At 39.6% G+C, this 21,826-nt stretch overlaps 1 protein-coding gene across 5 annotated transcripts in view; it reads left to right on the top strand.

The window, feature by feature from the left end:
- The window catches only part of BANK1 (B cell scaffold protein with ankyrin repeats 1), a 146,815-nt gene extending 125,272 nt beyond the window's left edge, over positions 1-21,543 (top strand). For 4 of the 5 annotated variants that reach the window (XM_075751523.1, XM_075751526.1, XM_075751521.1 and 1 more), the window contains 6 exons: positions 9,556-9,624; positions 11,253-11,437; positions 13,079-13,142; positions 14,653-14,723; positions 18,016-18,065; positions 20,957-21,543. In XM_075751523.1, coding sequence (XP_075607638.1) covers positions 9,556-9,624; positions 11,253-11,437; positions 13,079-13,142; positions 14,653-14,723; positions 18,016-18,060 — 434 coding nt within the window. In that variant the 3' untranslated portion in view covers positions 18,061-18,065; positions 20,957-21,543. The remainder of the gene's footprint in view (positions 1-9,555; positions 9,625-11,252; positions 11,438-13,078; positions 13,143-14,652; positions 14,724-18,015; positions 18,066-20,956) is intronic. The other variant, XM_075751522.1, reaches the window with a different exon arrangement.
- Positions 21,544-21,826: the final 283 nt, after the last annotated feature.

Raw genomic sequence — 21,826 nt, 5'->3', positions numbered from 1 at the left:
CTGTGAAAACTGGAGGACTTTTTTGAGATTATTTATGGAAATGTAAGGCTGAAAGGGTTTTCAGGTATCTTGTGATCCCATTCAGACTGAAGCCATATTTCAAAATAACAAAAGGAATTTCTGTGAACCTACTGTAGAGATCTCTGTGTAAGCCCCCAAATCCATACTGTCTGCATTTCCAGACTCCTCTACAAAAACCTGCCAATGTATAAGAGTATGCCTAAGAATAAATGGTAGAAAACCAGGCTGAGAAAGGACACCAGTAGATCGCTTACTCCGTCTGGCACACCTTTTGCACTAAAACAGGAGTAATACTACCCAAATCATCCTACCAGATGCAGAGGAGCACCTCTGTTTTCATGCCTATTTCAGTCAGTGATTTATTTTATTCTTCCTAACTAGCTCTCTTCCTCCAGGCTGTGTAACTCCAGGTGAGGGCCAGAATGCGTGGGCTAATATATTGGTCATTTAATTGCTCTTTCTTCAGCATGTTCAGGAGGTATAAGGATGAATCATCCCAGTAGTTAAAGTGTAATCCAAGAACGGATGTGTATAGGGGGCCTGTTACAACTGCTCCTGAGATGGCTGCTTTTATGGAAATTGCTAGAGTGGTGTCTCAAATCTTGATCCTCCATCATCACAGACAGGCCAGTGACTTGAAAACCCATACCGTGAAGATGCATTATTTGAGAGATTGCTTTTACTGTCTTCTATTGCACTAGAGTGTTTCTGCTTCCTCTACGCTAACTGTTCACTAAGGAAGAGACTATCAGAAGAACTGCTTTGATGGGACTTTGATTCTTTTACACCATATATATACACACAGACACGTACATACACACACGCCCAAGGCTTTTAGCTTTGTTTTTTATGAGCAGGTAGCAGTAGACAAATTAGTTTCTTCTTGTTCGGTGAAATCAGCCTCTGGCTCAAGTTCCTTTACATACACAATAAATGAGAAAAGTGGAAGTCCTTCAAGAAAGCTTCAGTTGACCACTCAGGCCTCTATCTTGCCTGGCTGTCCTGCTAGCTCCAGGTCTGGGGTCTCTTACTCTCCTGTTTTGTGCACGAATTTCTGAGAGAGATAGTGACATTTTAGACAGAAGTGATACATCTTCAGCTGAAAAATTTTTGTCCTTCTCCACAGTGGTTAAAAAATTCTTCATCCAGTCTAGCAATATCCCAGTTTCCAGCTTATTATATTAAAACTGCTTATAATCGGGGAAAAAAGATTGTTTCAGCTGTAAGAACCAAAAAATTTCATTCCAGTCCAACATTAAAATCTGCATGTGTTTGCAGCTATTGCTTTATAATTTAATCTAATCAGTGTAAAGTAAAATTACTCTGGCTAGTGCATATAGACATTTTTCATCCCTCAAATAAATTGATGATAGTTTCAGGTTTTGTTTTCGTATATTATGTTTAAAAGAGCATTGCAGAAGTTGCAAAGTGAAATAATCAGAAAGTTAGAATTGAGGTAGTTTTGCTGTTTTACTTCTTTCTCCCTGCCACAAACGTTACAATACAGTCCATAAGTGTATAGCCATATGCTGCTATTTTTCACAGATACTTTGTTTCATCTACTGTTTAAAGTAGGTGAGCAGAAGATGCAAAACTCTTCAGTGTATTTCCTTCCCATTTTTGTTTAAAAAATAATTTGCACCCGCCCTAGGTCCAATGTGTTGTTTCAGACCCTCCTGTGATAAACCCTTCGGTTTGTTCTGTAGCCATTGAGTTTTTGGATGCCCAACATGTAACTAAGATGTCATTCTCGAGATTAACAGTATTATATATTACTTTACTCATTCAAAGCAGAGATCCCATTGATTTCAGTGGCTGCTAGGAGTGCTCAGAACTTCAAATTAAATGCTTAGCATGTCTGGTCAGCACCCTAACGTCAGAGATTCATGAGCCTGATAGCTTCTTACATGACTTGTCTGGTGTTACGTTGGGGCTTTGTTGGAGAGAGAAGTCCTGTTCTGCAGAGCAACTTTTAGTTGCTTCATGTTGGGCATCCTTCCCTCCTCTGTTTTCTCCATTCACTAAATACCTTTTACCTTCTAAAACAAATAATATTCCTGTAAGAAACAGGTTGACTTTACTGCACAGTTCTGGTTGATCTTCAGAACCGTTCTCTTCTGGTGTTCAGTAAGACACAGGTCCTACAGGAAAAATGAAATTAGAGAATGGAGCATGCTGCACAGAGGAGGACTGTGTTAAGGCTACACAGTCACTTCAGCTGGCTCCCCCTGTACTTTGGGAGTTCATGGAAAGGACAAGCTTCATGCTCCAAGGATTGCAGGTACTGTTGTGATGGTGCCATGCAGAGATGCAAGAGGAGGATTTCCTTTGCCTTTTATGTACCCACAGAGGTGATGGAAAATCGTGGGCTCATTTATTGGCAAAAAAAAAGGTGTAAGCACTGCATAGTGGAAATGCCTTTTGTTTCTTGAATTGCGTGCTGGTGCCTCCTTTTTAATTTAGTTTTTGTATCCATCAGGACAAATCAAGTGGCTGAATTCCCATGAGGGCTTTCACCACACATTGAAGTCCATGAAGTTACAAAAGAGTATCTTGTCCTTTAACCAAAAGTGGTGGTGTTTCTATGAGAATGGAAACAGGAAAACGAGCCAATAGTCCTCTTTGTAATAAGTAGCTTTCAAATACATGGAAGCTCACGTTTACTGTAGGCAGAAAACCTGCTAGGTGTAGATTACCACTTGGTGCTCTGCAGAATAGGATAGCGGAGCTGTTGATCTATAGAAAACAAACACGGGACTTCATAAGCCCATTTTAGGAGTTTCTTTCAGAGCAGGATCTACACTTCAAAACCTAGGCACTCAGTGATGCAAGCTGTCAGAACTGAACTACCACAATTTACAGTTTGAGCATCTGACCTGAATTTGCTGACAAATAAATTCTGGAAAACATGAGTGAATTGAAAGATTTAAAACATAAGTGTTCTAATCACTTTTACTCAATTTCATTTATTTTCAAATTTTAATGAACATGCAGACTACTGTATTGAACCCTGCTAAACTTACCGCATCTTTAACAAACAGACAGTACATTTGTTCTTTAATTTAGACCACTGCAAGAATTCTGCCTTCTGTGTGAAAGGCGCATCAACCAATGGAGCTGCAAAGCGGTGCCAAATAGTTTGTTGTCCAGATGGTGTGCACTCTTAGTGCGCTCCCTTGCCATTCCTCAAGTGCTTAGTATTCCTTTGTAGGTTATTTCTGTGTTTTTTCAACTGTGCGCTGCCAAAACAACTGTTAAATAAATGTATGAAGGTGTTGTGTTTTCAGTTTACAGTGCAATTTTAATGTTTCCTACTGATACCAGATTTGATTGAGCTGGAAACCCAAGTCCCTAGTGCACTCATAGGACAGGTGCATGAGTTTCTGTAATGCCTCCCTGCATTTCTGAAGTCTGACCTACCAGGACTGCCTCAGGGCTTAAGAATTACCTTACTGTCCCAGTTTGATGATTTACCTCTTATCGGAGACCACCAGTAATGGAGGGGTTCTCTGCAGCAAGGGCACCTGTCCTACAACAGCATAAATAAAACTTCACATGCTGTAGCTTTTATTCCTTTGCAAACCTCTCACAAATCCCTGAAGGAATGTATTTCCCCTCTGTGCACTGGCAACATTTTACTTTTTAAAGATTGCTGTCTGTGGGACTTCACGCTAGGGTTAAAAGTTAGAAGTGGAAAAATATATTTGCCAGTTACTATCCCAGAAGAGAATAGCATTCTCATTGCTCATCAGAATCACAGGGTATGCAGGAAAAATAGCAGCCAGCGGATATTTTTAGGGAGGCGGAATATCTCATGTACAGAATACACAACATAAACCCATGTGAAATGAAAAAACAAATTCTAGAACAGAACTGTTAGGGTCTTGGAAACTTATCAGGCTGATTACTGGCAACTGTAGTGAGCGCAGCCTGAGTTAGTAATTCTTATTATGCAGATTGTTTAAATGCTCTAAAGCAGGGGTTTCCAAAGTGAAGCCTCAGAGCCCATGCAAACTGCAAAACATTTGTGTCCCACAGAGGAATTTTTTAGTACTTTCCTACAGTGAGTATAAAGTACTGCACTGCAGATGAATTTCATTATGTATCCCCAACTTAAGGGTGTTTTTCCATGAATAAAATACTAGGAACCACTGTTCAGCTGTCTTAGAGCACTCAGACTGTTTTTACAGACCTGGTTGGGAAGTGGTATACCGGCTTCATCTGCTGTGTTCATTCAGTCAGATTTTTTGCTATCTTAACTTTGGTAGATTGAAACATGTACTGAATAAGCTGCACAGAGAGAAAACATTTATAGGATGCTGCCTAGCTGAAAAGCAAACTGTTCTAAATAGCGTATTTCTGGTAAAACCAGATATAGAGTCTTCCCCTTTTTGCTTTGCTGAAGAAAAATGGGACTGCACAAGCATGTTCGAGTCTTTTATGCTGGAGCAAATATTCTTGAGTTACATAGCTAGTGTCCTTCCAACTTCTACAATCCACTAAGTTAAATTTCTGACAAGAGCAACAGTGGGAGAGTTCCCTTCATTGTGTATGGTACAGCAAGTACATTGACACTGCCTTCTGAACGGCACTTTCCAGTAACCACCAGTACCTATTCCTCTCACCACTCTTTGCCCCTTCCGTAAGAAGGGATTCTGGTATTACTTTTATTATCTTGCCTCAGTGTAGGGGAGTCGCCTCTGTGTAGTCTCCTGAGGTCCCTCCCTGACCAAGGCTGCTGGGATTCTAACCGGTTTGAGCTCATATTTGCCAGACTCAGAAGCTCACTGCAAATTGGGAAGAGAATTGCTGGTGAGCATGTGTTTATTTTTGGATTAATGTTTTCACATTGTCATTATACTGTGATTCTTTTTAAAGTCATTTTACTTTTGATCTGAGAAAACTGACTAATTATGTGGCTGTGTAAGGTAGAGGCTGACAACAGCCTTGGATAAGTTGCGATGAGTTGGATGTGATGCTGTAGCTGAAAAACTCAGGCAGCACGCATTGGGCCACTGCAAATAGCGGAGCAGCTTGGTATTTTCGCAAGTGCATTTGACATCACCTAGCTGTTATTCTGATGAAACGCCTGTTGTGTGTTCACAGAGATGTCTTGACTGTCAGGCAGCACACTTAGGACAGATCAGAACTCCCGTACCAGTTTAGATGTGGTCGATCACTGGTTTTCTCACAGCAGTGCAGTTAAAACTGGCCAATCTTTTTTCCTTTGCCTTCTGACAGTGTAAGTGCATTCAGACCCCCATGGTACCATGCCAGGACAGCTTCTGGGACTTGAGCCTTCGCTACCTTGCACAGCCGAGCCATCCCTTGTCTACAAATGCTTGGACCTAACTAGGCCAGAGTCATGAGGCATGCTGATACGCTTTTGTTCAGTGCTCAGCTCTGTTGCCTTGGATAAATAAAAAGGCCATACTGTTTACAGTGTCCCATTTCCATAGCTGATTTCATGTTATGAATCACTAGAATTTCTTGGTTTAATCTTAAATATGTGAAATATTTTGTATAAATTTTAGGAGTGGGACTTTATCATCTCATTGGTTAACATTGCATTGATGACCTCTGTCTAGTCCTCGTGCTGGGTGATGCTCAGTGTGTTAGCAAACAAAACAGTCAAAAGGAAAATGAGATCTAAAAACATGTGAACAAACATCTGCAGAGTTCTCATCTCCTGAATAATAAACATCGTTCTACTCTATTCCTTCCTTAGTATTCTCTGTGTATTTGTCATCCCTTGCTGTGCTACATCTAATTTACAATCTAATCCCTACCAGAAAAAGAACTTGCAAGTTTTATTTGCCTATGTACTATGCACACACAGTTTAAATGTTAAAATGTTTAAATAATGGGAAAAAAATTGAGTGGGCAAAGATAGGAGTGTCTCCCTGCAACATATCCCAACTAGCAATTCACCCCTCCTTCTCCATTCTTCCGTTAATCATAAGTTAATTATGTGACAATTCTAAAATGAATGAAGAAAAAAACCTGCTAAGAACAAGGAGGAGGCTTACAAACTCACTGTAATTTGCAACTGAGTTGAGATGTGTTAATAAGCACAACCCTAGTGTATTAATTAATTTGCATTATCACTTAGCCTTGTGTTTCTGTAAAGATTTTGTTCCCCTGGATTTTAATTTTGAATGTTTCCTAAATAAAACAGTCATGGTGATAGATAATTTTGTTTGGAAAATCAGCTCAATGAAGCTGATGAATAAATGCATCTTGAATTTCCCTAAGCAAATGGAATTCAAATTAGGGATATTTATTGGTTGGGTTGGTTTTTTTTCACGGTGTCTTTTCTCCTTTGTGTTTGTTCTGCTGAATGTGTTGAGTAAGGAGGTAAGTATTAGGTATGATTAGCTCACGTAGTCTTCCAGAGGGGTAGGAGCATCGGTCTAGCTTTATTTGAACAGCAAGTGTTGTATATAGTGTTGGTTGACTTTTAAAGATAATGTTGCTAATAAAACAAATTAGGCAACATGCTTCATAGTTTAGATGGTTAAAGTAAAATGTAAATTAGAAACCATATCTTGGTTGATCGTTGCTTCTTAACTGATATGAGTTGTTCTCTCTCATAATGTAACTCATTCCACGTTTTGATTGCCTGTGTTTCTAGTTAGATCACTTCTTTCTGGCCTATCACTAAGCAATTTTTGAAAGGCCGTAGTGCATCTATGATTCCTTACCATTACAGCTTTGTGTTAGAACCTCAATTACTTCTGAAAATCAAATTCCTGTTCTTTTTGTCAGCCTGCAGCTATTGTAAAAAATTTCATTCTCTCATTCTAGACCCTTTATACTTATCACAGATTCTTGCACAGCGTGTGACTATAAAATGCTCTTCTTGATACAGAATTATTCACACGAGACTTTAGATTTTCAAAGATCCCTTCTATTTGCGGTGATAACCATGAAAATATTAACTATGTTTCAAGCCTCATAACATTATTTACCTGTATGTGCAGACAGCTTGAAACAGCATCTGTAGCTAGTCTGATTTGAGATAAAAAAGGCAATTCAGAGTTTCTTGGATCCCACTCACTTTCCAAGCCTTCTGTTAGGGATTTTCCCAGAGTTTTGCATATTTGCCACAAAACTTGTGTTTTGTCACCCTTTTAAAATGTTTTCTGGTTTCATGTCCTCCTACAAAATATTGCAGAAGTTTCTTACTGAGTTTCTTTCCTGGAGAAATATCGAGGTTACATTATATTCCTAAAAAGCGATCTTCCTACCTAAGGCATAAAAACGTATTTAGGGCATGCAAAGAACTTCATCTGTGTCCTGTAGCAACTGAAGAGAGGAGAGGGAATAAAGTGGAATTACTTACTAGTTCTCTCAGCCTCCTTTAATTCTGAGAAACTAGAGAGGAGATACATCGTAGACAAAAATTATGTAGTATATATCGGGTCAGAACATTTAATTTGCAGATTTTGACCTACAAGCATCTATGGGTAGTTTAGCCACTCACAATGTGATTAAAAATTAAAAGGACTCTCTTTCTTATCATACAGATATTATTGAAGGGTGCACATTAAGTAAAAAAGCATAATAGAAGTACTGCAACTTTTTAATCAGATTATCTATGGCAGAGAGGCTCTGAAGATATATATATATCCTTCCGCAGTTGAAGAGCTGTGGCATTCTGACACTTTTAAAAATTGCTGTATTAATACTGCTTTACTTAAGGAATATTCACTTTATCTTCCATAAGAAATAATGGAATATATCGCTGTGCAAGAATACCTGTTTCTTTCATTCCACTACTGTACTCAAGCAGTTCATAAATCATTAGAATGCGGGAATGAAAGAGTAAATTGCTGGAGTCTTCCCTAAACCTGTGGCAGTCATACAGCTGTGTGTGCATACATCCTTCCAGGCATTCCAGAAACAGGAATTAGTTTTCACTGACCTCACCCACACTGAATACTTGCTGCTAACTAAAATCATTTCAGCAAGACGCAGCATGTAAAGTGGTTTTAATAATTTTGCTTTGAACTGGAAGAGTAATTCCATTTCTGATTACTCCAACACTGCAAAACTCAGCAGAAATTTCAAAGCCTATCAATTAAAGTGCTTTCTAATCAGGGACATTGACTGTATCCCTTCTCCTCCTTATGCAGTAAAATTCAGGCTGCCTGCATTACCTCTCTGTTATGGTCACTTTAGTTTCCTCTTTAAAAAGAGAATACTGTTTCAAGTATAGAAGAAAACACTGCAACCATATTTAGTAGAATTCTTTGAGAATTGCAGAGAAGAGTATTGCAAAAGTTAAAGTCTATCAGTGTTAGGCTGAAGCTAGGGGCATAATACCAGCAGATTGTGCTGCCCATATAGTTCTTTTATTCTCTCCATTTAGCCTGAGAACATTTTAAGGAACATCAAGTCCCCAGCTGTTTTCATTCATCACCACCTTCCATACAAGCCTACTCAGGAGTTAGTGTAAAGACTTTATTCTGCAGTGCAGAAAATAGACCCTTAGGAATTGTTCCTTCCTCACTTCTGCATGTAGCATGTGCAGGGCTTAGATGTCACAGCGATCTTGATCATCCGTTTCACAAGTTTCCCTGGGAGAAGTGGATGCACGGTACAAGGCAGCCTAAGCAGGCGGACAAGGAGCCAGCCAAGGTCCGCTGGGTTTCCCTGGTCAGCAGGAGCAAGAAGCCAGGACCGCGGGTACCACGCAGAATGTGCCGGCTCTGCCACTTGAGCAGAGCTCTGTTGTATTGGGCCTTGGTGCCCAAGCAAAGATTTGTTCCATTGAACTGGCATGTCTGCTGTACTGCAGTGATTTCAGAAGGATGACTGAATGAGAAGGAATTATTCTAGATTATCAGTTCGTTTAGCTAAAATCAGGACTGAGACTTAAGAGGGAAAGCCTACATGGTGGTAGCTAGGTCAGAAACCACGCAATTCCCAGCTTCCAGGTTTTACATATGCCGCCAGCAAAAGCTTGACTGCAGCTTTCAGGGCATATCCAGGCTGTCTGTACGCTGGGCACCTCACAGCAGTGGGGATGATGGGCTACGCTAATGGAACAAGGGATCATGCTTTGCTGTTCCTAGTGCTTGAATAAAGTTGACAAAAATATACACGTGCTCTTTCTTAAGCAGTGTCATTACTCTCATCATTACCTTCACTCAGAAGGTTTTTTCTGCCTTAGCTTTGCCTATAAAATAAGAAACAGGCTACAGGTAGGTGTCTGTACCATGTGAAGAACTCTGAGATCTAGCTGTTGTTTCTAAACATGTAATATGTTAATGTGATAAGTCTATTTTATTTTCTTCAAAGCTTCTTGTCGTAATATCTGTAATATCAGTCATCCTGCTATTCTGTGCAACAGAACAATTTCTCCAGTAATTAACATTAGACTGACAAGTGGGATGAGAAGTATTCCTAGGCTAGAACAAGAAATTTATTCCAGCCTGCTTTCATGAGTCTTCTTCCTTCATTCAGAATGTGTGATGGTTTTCATTGCCATTTTTCACCAACTTCCTTATATTCTTAAATTTGTTACAGTGTTTCAGCAAAAGGCTGCTCAAGCACCCAGTGACAACGACAGGATGTACTGCGATGCCAGGAAGCCAGGTACAGAATTTAATTTAGCTCTTTAACTGCCTTGATGCTTTTCAGTAGAACTAGTAGAGATTTGCTGTGACTTGATTTTGGCTGATTTAGCATCTGTTTTCCCACATATGATTTATATCCTTAATGATATTGCAGCATTAAGAGATCAGATTAAAGAAAGAAAAATAAAAGGTACACTCTTGTGGGAAAGATTTGTAGAGTCAGAGTTACTTTACGCTTTTCTGTTTCCTTCCTCCGTTGCAATTAAAATAAAGGAAGAGCAGGAGGGCCCAGCTGTGCACTAATTCCAGCCAGGGAGAGGCAGCAGTGTAGGGAGCAACAATTCTCTCCCTGTAAATGGTACTCCAAGATCGATGTAAAATTAATTAACTCGTGGCAGTCCAGTTGTTATTTGAGTTGTAGCACATCAAAAGGGAGTTGTGGTTGTTCAGCCTGGAGAAGAGAAGGCTCCGGGGAGACCTTATTGTGGCCTTTCAGTACTTAAAGGGGCCTTAGAAGAAAGGTGGGGACAGACTTTGTAGTAGGGCCTGTTGTGATAGGACAAGGGGTAATGGTTTTAAAACTAAAAGAGGGCAGATTCAGACTAAATATGAGGAAGACATTTTTTACGATGAGGGTGGTAAAACACTGGAACAGGTTGCCCAGAGAGGTGGTAGATGCCCCATCCCTGGAAACATTCCAGGCCAGGTTGGACGGGGCTTTGAGCAACCTGTTCTAGTCGAAGATGCCCCTGTTCACTGCAGGGAGGCTAGACTAGATGACCTTTAAAGGTCCCTTCCAACCCAAACTATTCTTTGATTCTATGATAAAACAGAGTAGTTTTTATGGTTCTGAGGAAATACACACATGCCCCCACACCCCCTTTTGCAATAGCCTCATACAGGGCTAGGAGAGCCCTGTTTTGTTGGCTGCTCGTGTGTTCTGGATCAGCTATTTCAGTATCAGTATCCTGGAGATATGCAGTGCTACACCTCCCTGGACCAAGCTGTGAATCTGGTAACACACACCTCCCTGTCATTTCCCTTCAGTTGTGCACCGGTATCATAATCTTTAGGAGGGCTCGGTTGTAATGTTTTCTTGTCACTGCAATGTATTTAATAATTTGGGGGAAGGAAATCATGTGAAATTTTCAAAATTATTTCTGACCAAATTTCAGCCCCAGCTTTTGAGAAATGTAATGTGTGCAGTTGGAGAAAGAAGGGGGAAAAAAGGCACTGTGGATTTTTTTGGCTTAACATAGCAGCAATTTCCTTTAAAATGTCAGTACTCTAGCTGTAGAGCTAGAAGGAAATTCTTATTTGAACTGACACTAATGGAGAATCCATGGATCAGGGCAATAGTAATAAACGAAATGTTTAAGATGCTACTCTGCTGCCAAAGAGTAATGGTGGAATCCTCATTGATTTGTTGCATTTCTCTCATTGGGGAAAAAAAACCCCAAACCTCAAACAAACAAAAAGAAGAAGGGGGAGGGGGTGGGGAGCCATCCTAAAGATGGTGTGGTTTTATGGATGTCAGATTATAAAATCACTGCTTACATGCCTTTGTTGAAAAAAGTGCTTGCATTGTAAAGAGAAAGGAATGAAATGGGTTAATATTTTCTACCTTTGTCTTTCTGCATTTTGTAGCAGCACATAGAGGCCACGCTGACTCAGTAACTGCTAGCACTGTGAAGCACACCATCCCTGCTGAGCAGGAAGAACTCATCTACTTGCAGGAACAGGTGAAAAAGGGGGCAATTTCTGTGAATGAAGCTCTTGACAGATTTAAACAGTGGCAAAATGAAAAACAGAGGCTACAGTCCACTCAACAGGTATGAGCCTGAAATTTATGTTTCTCAATGGGAATCTTGATCAGAAGTTCCAAACACAAACTCTTGTATTTTGGCTCCTACGTGTGAGGACAAAAATAAGAGTCATGATTTATATGCCCATCAGCTCCCAAGGAACTTGCTGCTTGTGGTTCTGAATCTTCTAGATGCCCATTTCCACTGTTGTTTGATTACTCGAGAGGCTTCCTGAATTTATTTTGCCTAACCTCAGGTGGTGTTGCATTCGGTTAAAATCCTGAGTGAAATATGTTCGTCTTTTGAGACTTCTGTTCTAAACTGCTAGGTGATGCTTAGGTCTATGCATCTTTTATGAAATCACAAACCTATAGCTGAACAAACCAAATGCACTATCGAACAGTGTCAGCTAACAGAAACGTACCTATATCAAATGTACATTGTTAATATATGGTGACTTACATCAGGCTTTATGCCTTCCTGAAAGTGTTGAATCTACTTAGTGAAATTCACAGGTGTTAGCAGTGCTTTTCAGCTCCTTTATGTTCGATGTATGGAGTAAATTGAGGTGCACAAAACCAGGATTTACAAAAGCCCACACACTGAGTCACTGAAAGAACTGCAACAAAGCTAGAAGCTCAGGAGAAAGGCATGGTCAGGAGGTTTGTTAATGACTTCTAACAAGACAGCTGGAGGAAGAGGTTATGCCCTCATTTTATATGAGGTCGTGCATTAATAAAAATATTTTCTTTTTGTCCTTTAAGTGCATTTAGTAGAGAGAGGAAAGCCAAAGCCAGTCTACTACTCTACAGATTGGGAGAGCTATCAAATGCTGCCAACAAGGAGAGATTAAATGCTCTTTGTGTTGGCATTTACTGAAGAATAGCATGAGCTTTGTCATTGTAGTGGGACACTTACAGCAAAAGTGCAAGGGCTTAGGAGAGTTTAGGAGACCAGTTCCCAGGCTGGGCATCAGCAGCACTACCTGTCCCGCAGCAGCGCGAGAATGTGGTGGATGCCCCCTTCCGAATCTGTCTGTGACTGAGCACACAGATGGGAATTGCTGGTATTGCTTTATCAGTCAGGGGAGTTACTTGTGGAGGAAGATGATATCTAACCTGTGCAGATAGCAGCACTAAGCCATATGTCGTCTTTTTCTTGCTTAGCTAGAAAGTGGCTGTATTTCAAGGAGGATTTACTTGGGCTGTTTTCACTGCTTCAGGGGAAAAAGGTACTTTCTAGTGGTGGTTTGAACCCTGCATTGCATGGGTGACTTTTCTTTGGTTTTGTACTCAATATGAACGTGATGAATTTACTTCATGCTATCACTGCAGTTGTGTGGTCTTCACTGGAAGTTTTTGAGGAAAAATTGCTTGTCCAAAGCAAAAAATAAGCCCCCGAGCCTCTGTAATCTAACACCAGAATCAGTGTAACTTACTGATGGGAAAAAAAACGCCACAAGACTCTTAGGTATAAATGCTAAAATTAACATCTACTTATCATAATACATCATAGAGGTTTTCAGTCTTTTAAAATTATTTTCCTGGAAGAGAAGCTTGATGTTTAGAATGCTGAAGAATCCAGCTTTTTATAGTTAGTCATTATTTCTACAGTAAACTTCTGTTACTGATTTCTGCTGCTGATTTTATACTTCTCTTTTACTTAAAGGAAAGAGTGCACCACCTTAGGGATGCCACTATTGGAAACAGACCAGAGAAGGAAAATCTGAACGGTAAGCTGCACTTTCTCTGCCTTTCAGAACACTGAAGCCTTGAACTGTAAGTATACTGCAAAGGTCTGATCCAAACCATAAGCAGACTTTTGGATCAGGCATTGAATTTGTAATGAGCGTTTTCTGTATCTGACTCCATTTAAGTTATGTTAGTGCAATCTGGCCTTCAGCAGGGTCAAGCTTTCATCCCAAAGATGAGCTCACTGAGAGTCAATGGGGCGGAAAATTTACCAAGTCTTTGTCACTCAGCTTTTCTGTAGCCTGTTTTCCTACTGCTTCATCACAATTAGTATAGATGATTTCTTTAGAACAATTTACTTGATGACTTCAATATTTTATTTGTAAATCACCTATCATTTTGCACTTGCAAATTCTTGAAGAACTTTCCTCTGCTACAGCAGTTTAGTATTGTGAGTCATTAATAAAAGCTGTACCACTGGACATTTAAGATGCATTTGTTTTTTTTTTTCCTTTGTGATTGAATGCCATCTGCAGCAGTATAAATCACCTGCATTTTCTGCGAGTGATTTTCTCTTGTTATGAAACAATTGTATTAGATGGTATTGACTTTAGGCCTATGATTTCTGTAAACTTCAGTACATATACATTCTTGGAAGGGAAATCTAGTGTTTCTTTTTTTTCACATTGGACTTACTTAGTATCATTTGTATATCACTGTTTAAAATTATCACCTAAATGCGTTATTTCCTTGCTGCAAGAGAGAAAAATAGTCCACAGTACTGCTTTCATTATTCTGTCAGACCCTGTTGTATTTATGTGGACTTGTGAGATATTGTAATTAAGGGAAATTCTTGCCAGCCCAGTGGCAGAGTTGCAGTCCAGACTACTTATATTTCAGCTTTAATATCCTCCCTGGTTGGTAAGGGTGCAGCATCCTGAGCACGTGAACAGGCTCAGTCCGTAAGCCTTCCCAAGGCACTCGGAGCCCAGGATAATTGCATTGGTTCCTGCAAGCTGTTTTCTATAGGCAAGGCAAAGCTGCTGAGGACATGAGCTTGATTCCTGGGAAGTATTTGTCTGTAGGGTTTCCTTTTAAGGCCAAGTCAGTCCTGCCTCTGTAACTGTCCTCTCTCTCCAGAGTTTGGTTATTGAATCATACCAGCAGAAATGTAGTATCAACACCAGAATTGTAAATTTTGTGAAATTATCCAGTAACTCAGATAACGATGACGCTGTTCCCTTTTGATCCTAACCTCTCTGCCCTCCGTTACACTGTCTTATAGCCTGTGATGCATATAAATCAGCAGCTTTACACTGCAGAAATATGAAGAATCATTATGGAGGCCCCTGCCTTGTCCAGCAGTGCACTTTAAATCTTTGATAATAAATTCTTGAAAATAAGAACTTCTAAAAGGTGAAACTCCCTCTACAGCTGGAGGCCTATTGATGGCAAGAGTAAAGCAGGATCTCAGAAGACATATACCTAAGTCCAGACATAAATAAATTGCCTGAAACAAAAATGACAATCATGTTCTTTCCTCTTTTGTAGTTCCTAAGGAAAGCAGACCAGAGAGCATTCCGTTTAGAGACTTTTTGTTCCACGTGCCATTTAATAAAGCGGTATGTATGAATGTTAACAGTTCACAGATTTGTTTAATGAAGTTGAGTTTTTACATCTATATAGAGACTCTCCCTCTGAACCTTTAAAAACATAGGCCTCCGTCTCCAGCTTCCATGTTTGAAATCAGGATTTGGATAGTCTTTTTCATAGATGGTTTTTGAAGACTGGATTGAGGATTTAAAGCGATTACATCAGAAGCCTGTTAGAAAAGGAATTTGGTTTTATTTTAATGAGAAAAGAAAGTATCTCCTATAAATTAGTATGGAATATAATTTTTAGTTTCTTGATAAGTTTGATCTTGCTTCCACTGTAATGAAAGTAATTAATGAGAGTGGCACTCAGTTCAGTCTTCCATTATAATGTTTGATGCTATCTCAAAGTTCAAGTCTCGTTTTGCAACAGTTTAATATACGACTGAATAACACCCAAAAAAAAAAAAAATCAACTGCAAAGCAAAAAGTTCTGTCACTCTTGGAGTGAAATATCTACAAAAACCTGTTTTAAGAACAACTAAACAAGGACTAAGCATGTAGAATGTTCATTTGCCAAAAGTACAGGCACAGGCAATGATTTATCTCATTACTATATAATATATGTATGGTCTTGCCCATAGACATTGATAATCTCTTTTTTCCAAGAAGGGAAGTAAGATATTAGCCAACAGAACAACAACAATAAATGCCTTTAATAAAATTTCATGGAAATACATAAATGATTTGGGGACAAAAGCTCCATTTTGAAATCTGAGTGGCATGGATTGTTTAAGGTATTTAAGATTTTCCTTGGCATCTTTCCCAACACCACCAAAGTACTGAACTAGAAGTAGCCTATTGCCTATGGGAATATCTGTAGGCGAGGCTCATACACTATTTGGAAAGACACCTTGCCAACCGTGAAATGCTACAGAGTAGGAGACAAGGAAGAATGGAGAGAACAACAGCATTGAACTTATGAGGTATGTCTTGGCAGTTGAAGTCCTCAGCTATGGGTCTCCTCTGGGAGATGTTACCAGACAGGGACAGCCAGAATGCACCCACACCAAGGTGGATGTGTGCTGTTCTCACAGTAAGGTGCTGTGCTCTCACACTAAGGTAGACGGTGTATGGCATGAGCATACAAATCCGGTTAGACCTCAGCTTACTCTGTGATAACTGATTCCTTGCCTATACCCTTGAGCATAAAAGGCTTGAGAGTCTTGGGTTTGTGCATGTCCGCTAACAGAATGAATGGCAGCAATGATGTGAGGATGACAAGTTTCCTATAAAGTATTTAAAAGACAATGCAGCTTTCACATTCATTCCATGTCTATACTTTCTAGCACATAGGAATTTTTAAAAAAACCTGTATGATGCCTATCTTCATCTTTGGATATTTGAATTACCTACATGAATTTCATTTAGCTGTTTCTGAAAATGAGATTTCAAAATCTGCCTTCTATTGCAGCTACATTATGGCACCTTATGTGCCACATCCCACAGATTTAGTCATCCAGCATCTAAAAATAAGTGCAAGATTGCAGAAACTACGTGAGATGGTTTGAATTGCTTGTCGTTAGGTATCCCCTCAGAGCTAATCTCTGTGGAACTTTGAACTTGGTCTTTAGGGGATTCAGCTAGTATAGTGTAAGATTCCTCATCAAAACCGGGAATGACTGATACTCTGTTCTCCACTCTTGGTGTAGTAGCAAGAACTGAGTAGTAGGTGTCACTGCTTCACTGCTAGGTAACGAGCAAGATAGAGGCCGCAGAAGACCAATACTACATTAGGCAAATGTTAAGTGTTAAGCTTGACTCTTTTTCTAGTTATTTCCATGCCAGCAACTTACATAATAGTTTTAAATGAAGGTAGGTCTTAGAAAACATGTCGGATGCTTAGTAGTCCTCTGGTGACAAATGTACCCATGGGGCAAATGAGCAATTCAGTCTTTGCATCTGTTCCAATCTTGGGATCCTTGGCAAGACTGGCAAGGTAGGTGGCCTGCTGTGGAAAGAAAGGTCAAAGGCTTTTCCCACAGGGAACTCAACCGAAACTAGTTATTTCTTAGCTGTTATAATCGGGGGTACTTGCACTGAAAGTGGCCTTCATATCCAAGAAGGACAACTTTACAAACTGTTTCTATAGACTGTTTAATACCGACCCACTCCTGTAAGGCAGCGTAAACAGACAGGTCATCCACTGCAGTAAAGGCATCCTCCAAGGAATTGCTTCTTCCAGATTTTGATTTCCAGATTTGTAGATGCCTATGACAGTAAAGCAGGTCTGGTTTAATTAAGTTTGCTCAACCAGCTGCCAAAGACCAAATCTCTTCCTCAGCTTCATCCAAAAAACACTCAAAAGAGCACTATGCACCTCGCAAACTGGCAGGTTATTGATTACGTTCACCATCCTAAATGTCTGGCTTCATTCCTCATCAGCACCTTGTTTTTAGTCCAAGTTGCTAACAGATTGCTTATTCATCAGTTGATGCTGCTCCAGCTTGCAGGTAGTGTCCAATTAGAGTTCCCTGAAAAACTAAAAAACCAGCACTTAATTTTGAGCACATTAACGCATTTCCATTGTCTGTGATAGGTCAATAGGAAGATGATCCATGGGAACTCAAACTTCTTTACTCAACCCAGTTAGCAAAACTGGAATAACTCGGGATCCTGAAGCACATACAAGCTTTTGTATGTGCGGAGGGCAAGGAGGTCATAGAAAAGGGTTTGGTTTTTTCCTTCATGACTTCAACAGTATGCATTTCAACCAGGACCTGTAGTCTTGAAAATACTTATTGGTAGTTCACAATGTGTCCATTGGACTTGTGAAGCTACATGTTTAGCCTGGCTTATTTCCAGTTTCTTAAGTATTTTGTAGCTTGACATGATACTCAAATTTAAAAATCAAGAAAAATAACAAAAACCAGTTTCCTGCCCATTTGTCACCAAATCGGGTCTTCATGAGGCAAGCCCACAGTCAAAGCGTTGACTCAGGAGTTTGCCAGGAAAACTGAATATCCCTGTACACCTCAGCCTCTCCTAATTGCCACCAATAAAGACCAGCTATGCTGTTAGAAGTAAGATTTATACAAAATCCACCTCATGTCATTCTCCCACACAACACCTGCCTATTTTTGTGGATGATTCTTGCTCCCCAGGACACGTGTTATATTCACATTTGAAGTAAAACATGTAAAAAGTGATTCATCCTAGGTATGTATTTCGTGAATTACTCAACTTTGAAAGACATACTGCACTGGCCTAATTTATCAGTGATATACATGACTATTTATTACTTGCATCTATTTCCTTTCAGTCTCCAACTAGGAACCCAATGGACAGGGAACAGATGCCTAATTAACAGAGGTAAGAGCATCACACACAGAGACATCATTTGTCATGGAAACTAAGGCTTGTGGAAGTACTTCCCATCTGAGCGCATTTGTGTAACAATAGACTGGAAGTGTATCTCAGAGGTCTGATTTCAGAAGCAAAACCATAATCATCATACATTCTGGTTTGTACTAGAATTTATTTTTTTGTCAGATGTCAACCTATTTTTGTTACTGCAGGGCAGATTTGCAAGCAGTTACTTACCTGACTTGTGGATGCAGCTGAAGAGAGTTCCCATTAGTTATTGCAACTAATTGAGCTTATGCAACTGAAAGCTGTATTAGTGCATGAGTGATCAGTATGTAGGACTACCCTCTATCGAACATATTGAATATCAAAATAAAGTTGAAATGTAGAGATGCAAGGATGTGTCCAGAAATGCTGATTAACCAAGAGACCAACGGTCATTTAAGTGCTGGAAAGCTTATGGGTGATGATACTGTTTCCGCAAAGAGCAGGATTTTCTGATGTTTGTGTTAGTGATTGTGAGTTTCTTGGCTTTAGGCATCTAATGAGATCTTTAATACTTGGGAGGTTTAATTGCTATGTGGTACCTGTGTACTATGTATATCTCATAGCAGTTTTAAAACTGTATGTCTGCTTTTCAATGAAACAGTCGTTGGGCTTGCTGCTAGGAGACAAAAGTAGCAAATACATCTGGTTTACAGCATTCTTTGGGGGGGGGTGTGTGTGATTGTTTTTTGTGGGTTTTTTTTAATCAGTTCAGTTTTCAAAATGTGCGCTGAGAACAAACTTACCAGGAACTGAACTTAGATCACCATCTGAGGTTGTGGACTTCATGAATTATCCCACATTCATTCTGAGAATAATCCCTCTGAAAATGAGAGTTGTGCAACCTTTCTTAAGCGTGGAAGGATAATTTCCATTAAAAGTTTAAGGCCAAGAACAAGGATTTCTGCATTCTGTTAATGTATGTGCAGATCTTTTCCTTGAGATCTTTAAAAAATTTCCCATCCCTTGGTTTTCTTAGGCACTGAATTTCTTCGGTTTGTTGATCTCTGCCAGGACAGGTTGTGCTGTAACAGCTCCACAAGTCAGAGTTAGATTTTCTTCCTCAGTTTCCATTCCTGGAAAAACAAAAGTTTCAAAATTAAAATTTACCATTTTAGATATGAGTAGTGTTTGTAATTTTGCATGATTAGAGTTCTAAAAGGGATTAAATAATATTTGTTTACAGTAACAAAATGATACAACTTATTCCTGAGGACAAATGTAATTTTAAATGCTTTTACCTAAGTTTGATTCAATTTGTCTTTCCAGCTTTTCCAACTGGGGGCAATGACATGCTATACTGTTGTAGCGTTGTTATTGTGGCACTGAAAAAGGATAATATTCAGTGAGGTCTTTTCTGCCACTCTTCTCTAATGTAAAGCAGAGGGCAGTTGCTCCTTGTGAGAACTGTGTTTCCATGTCTCATTTCTGAAGCCAGGTGCACTCCTGCTCACCGGAGTACAGTGCCCACACCATAAAACAATAGGTACCTCCTCTGCTGCTGCTCATCTTTACCACTTGTTCAGATCCCCCTCCTCCAGAGGTCTCATAAGATCCAAAAATTAGTCTTATGGTGTGACCTGAAAATGAAAAATGATCACTCCTCCTCCGAGAGGCAGCTCAACTCCTACATGGGCTTTCCTAACAGAGCTCTTTCCTTGAGTGTAGCTGAAGTCACCTACACTAAATGGGTAAAAGCTTTGAATGCTAAAAGCTCTGAAGCTGGAGCTGGTAATAACAGCTGGAGCTGGTAATAACAGAGGTGCTTCTAAATTGCAGATTGCTGAAGTGAGATGAATCATTCCAGGGGGGAGGGGGAATTACCCCTGGGATCAGAATAGGTGATCTCTGTCACTTGTAGAAAATTGTTATGTGGGAGGGAGAAGGTGAATTAGATGTGGGAGAACTTGCAAAATACAATTTCTCCAGCACATTCGATCAATTCTGTTTGTGAATTACCTACGCCAAACTCCGAGGTTCTCTTCTGCAAACTACGGCCTCTCCCATAGCTTTCCTGCTGGTTTCTGTCTTCAGATTGGTTCAGAGGCCTTATCATGCCGTAGCACTAGGTGTAACAGTATCTGAAAAGCAAGAGTTTATGTAGAGACGTGTGCTGCAGCTGTAAAGTAGTAGAAGGGCGCTGGCAAGATTAAAAAAAACTTGGTGGTTTGGGGGTTGGGTTTTTTCTTTTACACCCCTGTCAAGGGGATCATATGAACAGAAAAATAATGGACTTGGAATGGGAATGTTCATTTACCTGCATGCACTGCAAAACTGGCATTAAAGGTGAAATTCTGAAATCCTGAGAAACTAACTGCTTGTCTGAAATTTATGTTTTCAGTACAAACCCAACACAACAAAATCTTTCTTTGTTTTTTTTAAGACTCCAGTATTCTTTCTAAAAGTGATAAAATACATTCGGTGGTGTACACAACAATACTGTGTATACCACTAAGGAGGACTGGACCTTGCTTGTTAAAAAAAAAAAAGTGTGTCTGAAGACAGACCACTATTTTTTTTTTACAACTAATTGCAGGGAGATTTTTGAGTGTTTGATTATTACAAAACAATTGCAGATAAAACATTTAAAAATTACATTTCTATTGCTAATATTCTGACTCTCCAAACAGTCGAGCCTCCAACTCAAGTACAAAGTTCTTAGCTACGTTGCTTATGCCTACGCACAGATACACGTTCCTTATGCAAGGGGGAGGAGAAGGGGGGAGGTGAGATCCACCTGGTGGGTCTGAGGGAAGCAGGCTGCGGTTCTGGTTCTCTCATACTCATTTTAACAAATACAATCTTATTCTAAATGAACACAAATAACGAGTGTTTTTTGTTATTTCTTACAGTGCGATTCTTCAGCTGCTGTGCATCGGTTTCCTCTGCTTGGCATCCCACACCTCTCCCAGCTGTGCCCTGACTGCCTGAGCCTCCAGCACAAACTGCTGTGACGCGCTGTTGGTGGCTTGGAATCTCTCACCTGGGCCAACTCTGGAAGAAGTCCAGTATCACTAAAGCAAATTAATAAGACTTCTTGTAAAGTCAGCACCAAATTTTACATGTTTTCTTTGCCAATTTCTTTTTCAAAGATGGCAGCTGAGGATTTATGTAAAGATCTATTACCTGCTTTGGTTAATTATTTTTAAACTCGTTTCAATTTTTCCATAATGCTTGATAGTTGTTTTAAGGTAGACTTTATGCACAAAAGAGGAAGATCATGAAAAGTTATGAAAACTATGAAGTTCTAATACATAGAATTTAGTTTTTACTTTTTGTTAAGACATTTTTGTATAAACTTTGTATATAAGTGTGTCTTTCCTAGGAAGAGTATTTGTACTCCATCACTAGTTTAAATAATTGTACTCAAAGCTCATTTCTAAAGTCAAACTATGTAAATCAGTACTAATTATCTACTAATGCATTAAAGTGATTACAAGAATTGGGTTTACAAGGAAATTGTGTTTTGCTTAATAAGTTGCCTAAGGTAAGTGATATCCAGACCAAAACCAGAAGAATCTCTGCTGCATTTACACAGCAAAAGTAAAGGAATAAATATGGTTAGTGGGTATAGCAGCGTTCATTCTCACAGTGATATACTCCAGAATTTAAGTGAACCTGTGATGATACCGGAGTATGCAAGAAAACTTGCCCTATTTCATAAACACAAGAGGAAAAGGATATCATATGCAACCTGCAGAGGGTATAGGAGAGTATTTTAA

Source organism: Balearica regulorum, chromosome 4 (assembly GCF_011004875.1).
Source record: "Balearica regulorum gibbericeps isolate bBalReg1 chromosome 4, bBalReg1.pri, whole genome shotgun sequence".
NCBI lineage: Eukaryota > Metazoa > Chordata > Aves > Gruiformes > Gruidae > Balearica > Balearica regulorum.
Note: the sequence above shows the minus strand (reverse complement) of the source record. Positions and strands in the feature narration are given on the sequence as shown.